Here is a 7,858-nt window from a genome sequence, read left to right on the forward strand (position 1 = left end):
TGCGCTGGGTGTGGCCCAGGTGTGGCCCAGGTGTTTCAGAACAGGAATTTGCGGCACGAGGCCGCCCCGCACTTGCACTCGATGCGGCCGCGGGCGCGGGGGGAGCCCCCCAGGGACCCCCCCACCAGCCCAAAGTTGGAGTCCATGCGGCTGCTCTCGGCGTCCACCGGGTCCACTGCGGCAACGGGGGGGGGGGGGGTCACAGGTGGGACCCCAGACCCCAACAGGTGGGACCCCAGACCCAACAGGTGGGACCCCAGACCCAACAGGTGTGACCCCAGACCCCAACAGGTGGGACCCCAGACCCAACAGGTGGGACCCCAGACCCCAACAGGTGGGACCCCAGACCCCAACAGGTGGGACAGTCACAGGTGGGACCCCAAACCAGCCCAGGTGTGAACCCAAACCCCCCAGGTGGGACCCCAAATCCCCCAGGTGTGACCCCAAACCCCCCAGGTGGGACCCCAAACCAGCCCAGGTGTGACAGTCACAGGTGGGACCCCAAACCAGCCCAGGTGTGACCCCAAACCAGCCCAGGTGGGACCCCAAACCAGCCCAGGTGGGACCCCAAACCAGCCCAGGTGGGACCCCAAACCAGCCCAGGTTTGACAGTCACAGGTGGGACCCCAAACCCCAACAGGTGTGACCCCAAACCCCCCAGGTGGGACCCCAAACCCCAACAGGTGGGACCCCAAACCCCAACAGGTGTGACAGTCACAGGTGTGACCCCAAACCAGCCCAGGTGTGACCCCAAACCAGCCCAGGTGTGACCCCAAACCCCCAGATGTGACACTGGTGCCCATGGTGTGGCAGGTACAGGTGTGTCCCCAGGTGTCCCAAGTGTGTCCCAGCTGTCCCCAGCTGTCCCCAGCTGTCCCAGGTGTGTCCCAGCTGTCCCCAGGTGTCCCAGCTGTCCCCAGCTGTCCCCAGGTGTATCCCCAGGTGTGTCCCAGCTGTCCCCAGGTGTCCCCAGGTGTATCCCCAGGTGTGTCCCAGCTGTCCCCAGGTGTCCCCAGGTGTCCCCAGCTGTCCCAGGTGTCCCCAGCTGTCCCCAGGTGTGTCCCAGGTGTGTCCCAGCTGTCCCCAGCTGTCCCCAGGTGTGTCCCAGGTGTGTCCCAGGTGTGTCCCCAGCTGTCCCCAGCTGTCCCAGGTGTCCCCAGGTGTGTCCCCAGGTGTGTCCCAGGTGTCCCCAGCTGTCCCAGCTGTCCCCAGGTGTCCCAGGTGTGTCCCCAGGTGTGTCCCAGGTGTGTCCCCAGCTGTCCCAGCTGTCCCCAGGTGTGTCCCAGGTGTGTCCCCGTACCGTGCATGTTGTAGTCGAAGGTGAGCTCCTCCCCGGCGCGGATCGGGCGCGTGGCGAAGAGCGCGATGCGCGGCAGCCGCTGGTCCAGGTTCTCGATGAACACGTTGTACACCTGCAGGTTGGGGTCGCACTGCCCCGCCCACCCCGTCAGCCACGCCCACCTCCGAGAGCCACGCCCCCATGGAGCCACGCCCCATTGAGCCACACCCACCACAAAGCCACGCCCCCATGGAGCCACACCCAACACAAAGCCACGCCCCCATAGGGCCACGCCCAACACGAAGCCACGCCCCCATAGACACACCCAACACAAAGCCACGCCCCCATGGAGCCACACCCAACACAAAGCCACGCCTCCATAGAGACACACCTAACACAAAGCCATGCCCCCATGTAGCCACACCCAACACAAAGCCACGCCTCCATAGAGCCACACCCACCACAAAGCCACACCCCCATAGAGACACACCCAACACAAAGCCACGCCCCCATAGAGCCACACCCAACACAAAGCCACGCCCCCATAGAGCCACACCCAACACAAAGCCACGCCCCCATAGAGACACACCCAACACAAAGCCACGCCTCCATGGAGCCACACCCAACACAAAGCCACGCCCCCATAGAGACACACCCAACACAAAGCCACGCCCCCATAGAGCCACACCCAACACAAAGCCACGGCCCCATTGGGCCACACCCAACACAAAGCCATGGCCCCTTGAAGCCACGCCCACAGCCCCACCCCCACAGGTGAGACACACCTGGCAGGGGAGCCCCGCCCACACCTGAGGGGAAAGGTGCCTGAAGCTCCACCCACAATTGAGGTACAGCCACACCCCCACTGTGCCCAGGTAACACCACACCTGTGCCCAGGTGACCCCACCCATGCCCAGGTGACCACACACCTGTCCCAGGTAACACCACACCTGTGCCCAGGTGACCCCACCAATGCCCAGGTACCCCCACACCTGTCCCAGGTGACCCCACACCTGTCCCAGGTACCCCCACACCTGCCCAGGTGACCTCTCCATGCCCAGGTGACCCCACACCTGCCCAGGTACCCCCACACCTGTACCCAGATACCCCCACACCTGTCCCAGGTGACCCCACACCTGCCCAGGTGACCCCTCCATGCCCAGGTGACCCCACACCTGCCCAGGTGACCCCACACCTGTCCCAGGTGACCCCACACCTGTCCCAGGTGACCCCACCCATGCCCAGGTGACCCCACACCTGTCCCAGGTGACCCCACACCTGTCCCAGGTACCCCCACCCATGCCCAGGTGACCCCACACCTGTACTCAGGTGACCCCACACCTGTACCCAGGTGACCCCACACCTGTCCAGGTGACCCCACACCTGCCCAGGTGACCCCACACCTGTCCCAGGTGACCCCACACCTGCCCAGGTGACCCCACTCACGCTGTGGTTGACGAAGTGCGAGATGTTCCCGTAGTGGGCGGCGTCCACGGTGTAAACGTCCTCCACGTAGTCCAGGTCGAACAGGTACGTGGCGCCCTGCCGGTCGTACACCTGGCCCCGGCGCTCCGCCTCCTCCGAGGTGATGATCTGCGACAGGGGCACACCTGGCACAGCTGGCACAGCTGGCACACCTGGGCACAGCTGGGCACACCTGGCACACCTTAACCCTGACACACCTGAACCATGGCACACCTCACACACCTGGCACACCTGGCACACCTGTATCACACCTGTATCACACCTGTATCACACCTGTACACACCTGTACACACCTGCACACACCTGCACACACCTGTACACACCTGTACACACCTGCACACACCTGTATCACACCTGTATCACACCTGTACACACCTGTACACACCTGCACACACCTGTATAACACCTGTACACACCTGTACACACCTGTATCACACCTGCACACACCTGGACACACCTGGACACACCTGTACACACCTGTCACACCTGTACCACATCTGTACACACCTGCACACACCTGCACACACCTGTACACACCTGTACACACCTGTACACACCTGTACACACCTGTACTCACCTGTATCACACCTGCACACACCTGCACACACCTGCACACACCTGTACACACCTGCACACACCTGTACACACCTGTACACACCTGTACTCACCTCCCCCACGTACTCCATGACGAAGGAGTTCTTGCGGATGCGCTGCAGCGTGCGCACTCCCCAGCCCCACACACACCTGTACACACCTGTACACACCTGTACACACCTGTCACACCTGCACACACCTGCACACACCTGTACTCACCTCCCCCACGTACTCCATGAGGAAGGAGTTCTTGCGGATGCGCTGCAGCGTGCGCACTCCCCAGCCCCACACACACCTGGACACACCTGTACCCACCCATACACACCTGTACACACCTGCACACACCTGGACACACCTGTACACACCTGTACACACCTGCACACACCTGTACTCACCTCCCCCACGTACTCCATGACGAAGGAGTTCTTGCGGATGCGCTGCAGCGTGTGCACTCCCCAGCCCCACACACACCTGTACACACCTGTACACACCTGTACACACCTGTCACACCTGCACACACCTGTACACACCTGTACTCACCTCCCCCACGTACTCCATGACGAAGGAGTTCTTGCGGATGCGCTGCAGCGTGCGCACTCCCCAGCCCTACACACACCTGGACACACCTGTCACACCTGTACACACCTGTACACACCTGTACACACCTGTATCACACCTGTATCACACCTGTATCACACCTGTACACACCTGGACACACCTGTACACACCTGTCACACCTGTACCACATCTGTACACACCCGTACACACCTGCACACACCTGCACACACCTGCACACACCTGTACACACCTGTACCCACCCGTACACACCTGTACTCACCTCCCCCACGTACTCCATGACGAAGGAGTTCTTGCGGATGCGCTGCAGCGTGCGCACTCCCCAGCCGCGCCCGTCGCCGGTGCGGAAGATGCACAGGTCGTAGCGGATGCCGCGCTGCACCACGCGGTTGGGACAGTCGGCGCCGCAGCGACAGCGCGAGTTACACTCGTAGATGGGCAGCCCCGCCCTGATCCTCACCTGCCCGGCCTCGTTGTAGGCGAACCTGTTGTGCGACGCGCCCGGGCAGCAGCCCCCGGCCAGCGTGGCCTCGGCCAGGCAATCGCGGCACTCGCAGCCGGCGGCCACCGGCGTCAGCGCCACGCCCGCGCCCACCTTGTACTCGTTGACGTAGACGAAATCCCGGGGGGGCCCGTGCAGGTCCACCTCGTTCTCCACGGCGATGCGGCCGCGGTGGCTGCGCGTGCGGTTCAGGTGACGCTCCCAGCGCCGCAGCGCCCGGCGCTGCTCGGCTTTCTGCGCCAGGTAGGAGACGGCGCGCGGCGGGAGCCCGCGGGGGCCCGGCCGCACCGGAGCGCCGGGGGCGCGCGCCAGGTCGCGGTGTAGCTGCTGGAGGAGACCCCGGCAGCGGAGGTTGCGGCGCGGCTCCCAGGTGTTGGCGGAGGCGGGGTAACCGCGCCACTTCACCAGGTAGAATTCTTCGTCCTGTTGGGGGAGGGGGTGGGGGGGTCACAGTAGGTGTGGGGGATGGGGGTGACCCCAAGTGTGGGGGACACGAGGTCAGGGGTGACACCGGTCAGGGGTGGCACAAGGTCATGGGTGACCCTGGTGTGGGGGTCAGGGGTCACCCCAAATGGGGGGGGTCAGGGGTGACCCCAGTCAGGGGTGGCACAAGGTCAGGGGTCACCCCAAGTGTGGGGGACGGGGGGCAGGGGTGGCAGCGGCCAGTGGTGACCCCAGATTGGGGGGCACGAGGGTCAGGGGTGACACCGGTGTGGGGGGCAGGGGTCACCCCAAGTGTGGGGGGTCAGGGGTGACACCGGTCAGGGGTGGCACAAGGTCAGGGGTCACCCTGGTGTGGGGGTCAGGGGTCACCCCAAATGTGGGGGGTCAGGGGTGACCCCAGTCAGGGGTGGCACAAGGTCAGGGGTCACCCCAAGTGTGGGGGGTCAGGGGTGACACCAGTCAGGGGTGGCACAAGGTCAGAGGTGGCACAAGGTCAGGAGTGACCCCAAGTGTGGGGGGTCAGGGGTGACCCCAGTCAGGGGTGGCACAAGGTCAGGGGTGACCCCAGATTGGGGGACATGAGGTCAGGGGTGACACCGGTGTGGGGGGCAGGGGTCACCCCAAGTGTGGGGGGTCAGGGGTGACCCCAGTCAGGGGTGGCACAAGGTCAGGGGTGACCCCAGATTGGGGGACATGAGGTCAGGGGTGACACCGGTGTGGGGGTCAGGGGTGACCCCAAGTGTGGGGGGTCAGGGGTGACACCGGTCAGGGGTGGCACAAGGTCAGGGGTCACCCCGGTGTGGGGGCAGGTTGGACACAGGAATTGGGGGGAAGAGTCCAGGGGGTTTGGGGGCATCCAAGGGGGGTCTCGTGAGGTCTGGGGGGGTCCTGGAGTGACCCCAATGTCCAGGGACTTATGGGGGTCCTGGGTCACTTCCCGGTTCAGGGGTCCCTGTTGGGTTCTTGGTTCGGGGGCTGTCCCCGTTTGGGGGTCCCAGTTGGGTCCCTGGTCCGGGGGTCCTGGTCTCAGGGGGTGTCCCTGTTTGGGGGTCCCGGTTCAGGGGTCCCGGGTGTGTTCCCGGTTTCAGGGGCTGTCCCGGTTTGGGGGTCCCGGTTTGGGGGTCCCGGTTCAGGGGTCCCGGGTGTGTTCCCGGTTTCAGGGGCTGTCCCGGTTTGGGGTCCCGGTCCGGGGGTCCCGGTTTCAGGGGCTGTCCCAGTTTGGGGGTCCCGGTTTAGGGGTCCCGGTCTCAGGGGCTGTCCCAGTTTAGGGGTCCCGGTTTAGGGGTCCCGGTTCAGGGGTCCCGGTCTCAGGGGCTGTCCCGGTTTGGGGTTCCCGGTTTGGGGGGTCCCGGTTCAGGGGCTGTCCCGGTTTAGGGGTCCCGGTTTAGGGGTCCCGGTTCAGGGGCTGTCCCAGTTTGGGGTTCCCGGTTTAGGGGTCCCGGTTCAGGGGCTGTCCCGGTTTAGGGGTCCCGGTTTGGGGGTCCCGGTTCAGGGGCTGTCCCGGTTTGGGGGTCCCGGTTCAGGGGCTGTCCCAGTTTGGGGTTCCCGGTTTAGGGGTCCCGGTTCAGGGGCTGTCCCGGTTCAGGGGTCCCGGTCTCAGGGACTGTCCCAGTTTGGGGTTCCCGGTCCGGGGGTCCCGGTTGGGGGGTCCCGGTTTAGGGGTCCCGGTCTCAGGGGCTGTCCCGGTTTGGGGGGTCCCCCCTCACCCGCACTCTCCGGTAGTCGCACAGCAGCTCCACCTCGAAGTGGCCGAGGTTGCGGCGGGTGACGCCGAGCGCGCGGCACCGCAGGCGCTGCAGCCGGCACAGCTCCTGCAGTCGCGACCAGGGCGACAGGCAGCACACGGAGCAGCCTGCGGGCACAGCGGGGCAGCTCAGGGCGCCGCGGCTCTGTCGCGACAGCGCGACAGCGGCTGCGGGGAGGGGGGGGGGGGGGGGGGGCGGTGACACCACAGAACCCCCCCCACCCTCAGGCGCTGCCGATACCGCTCGCTCTGTCACGACAGCACGACAGCGACTGGGTGAGGGGGCACACCGCAGGGTCCCCCCCCCCAAGACACTCTCTGTCGCGACAGCGCGATACCGGGTCCGTGAGGAGACACACGGGGTGGGGGGGGGGGAGGGGGGGTGGCGGTGACACCACAGAACCCCCCCCTCACCCTCAGGCGCTGCCGGCTGCGCTCGCTCTGTCGCGACAGCACGACAGAAGGCGGGTGAGGGCGCACACCGCGGGGGTCAGCCCCCCCGCCTCCCCCGACACGCTCTGTCGCGATAGCGGCTGGCCGAGGAGGGACACCACGAAGGGGAAAAAGCCGTGAGGGCCCGCGCTGACACCACAGAACCCCCCCTCACCCTCAGGCGCTGCCGGCACCGCTCGCTCTGTCGCGACAGCACGACAGCGGGAGGGTGAGGGGACACCCTGAGGGGCGGCAAAATTTGGGGACAGGACACAAACCCCCCCAACACCCCCCTCACGCTCTCCCCTCCCCCTCCTCACCCCTCACGCGTGTTCCCGCCACTTTCCCCCCCCCCACTTCCCTCAGGCACCAACGGCCGCGCGCGGGAAGCGCCCTCAGAGCCCCCCCCCAGCCCCTGCTGCTCCCCTCACGCCCCCCGGAGACCCCTCGGGCCCGCCCCGCTCGCGCCACCTTTTAAATTTTCCGCCATTTTCAGCCGCCGCCGCCGCCGCTTTTTTTTTTTTTTTTTTTTTTTTGCCTTTTTCCGCCTTTTTTTGCCTTTTTTTTTTTTTTTTTTAACCTCCCCTGGCGCCGCTTCCGCCCGCGGGGCAGCGCGAGGGGCGGGGCTTCCTCCGCCCGCGCCCGGCGCTCATTGGCTGTGCCGGAGGGTGATTTGCATACTGACAGCTGGATGCGCGCTTCCCATTGGTTGGTGGTGTGATTAATTTGCATACTGACAGCTTCCCGCCCGCCCTCTATTGGTCGCCGTGCTGCTTTATTTGCATAATATCTGATCCCGCCA

General features: G+C 65.4%; 1 protein-coding gene across 1 annotated transcript; it reads right to left on the reverse strand.

Annotated features, from left to right (window-relative positions):
• SUV39H1 (SUV39H1 histone lysine methyltransferase) lies at positions 1 to 7,697 on the reverse strand. The gene is made up of 6 exons (XM_086871031.1): positions 7,528 to 7,697; positions 6,587 to 6,732; positions 4,197 to 4,859; positions 2,726 to 2,872; positions 1,301 to 1,430; positions 1 to 175 (listed from the first exon to the last, which is right to left on the reverse strand). The coding sequence occupies exons 1-6, from the start codon at positions 7,544 to 7,546 to the stop codon at positions 36 to 38; spliced, it is 1,245 nt and encodes a 414-aa protein (XP_086727157.1). The 5' UTR covers positions 7,547 to 7,697; the 3' UTR covers positions 1 to 35.
• Between the last annotated feature and the right edge of the window lie 161 nt (positions 7,698 to 7,858).

Source organism: Cyanistes caeruleus, chromosome 34 (assembly GCF_971803275.1).
Source record: "Cyanistes caeruleus chromosome 34, bCyaCae1.hap1.1, whole genome shotgun sequence".
NCBI classification, from domain to species: Eukaryota; Metazoa; Chordata; class Aves; order Passeriformes; family Paridae; genus Cyanistes; species Cyanistes caeruleus.

Excerpts from the sequence above, each read along its gene's own strand:
- SUV39H1 (XM_086871031.1), bottom strand. Across the intron at positions 1,431-2,725 it reads CGCACTTCGTCAACCACAGC|TGCGACCCCAACCTGCAGGT; the intron begins GTGAGTGGGGTC and ends TGGGCGGGGCAG. Across the intron at positions 176-1,300 it reads CTTCGACTACAACATGCACG|TGGACCCGGTGGACGCCGAG; the intron begins GTACGGGGACAC and ends CCGTTGCCGCAG.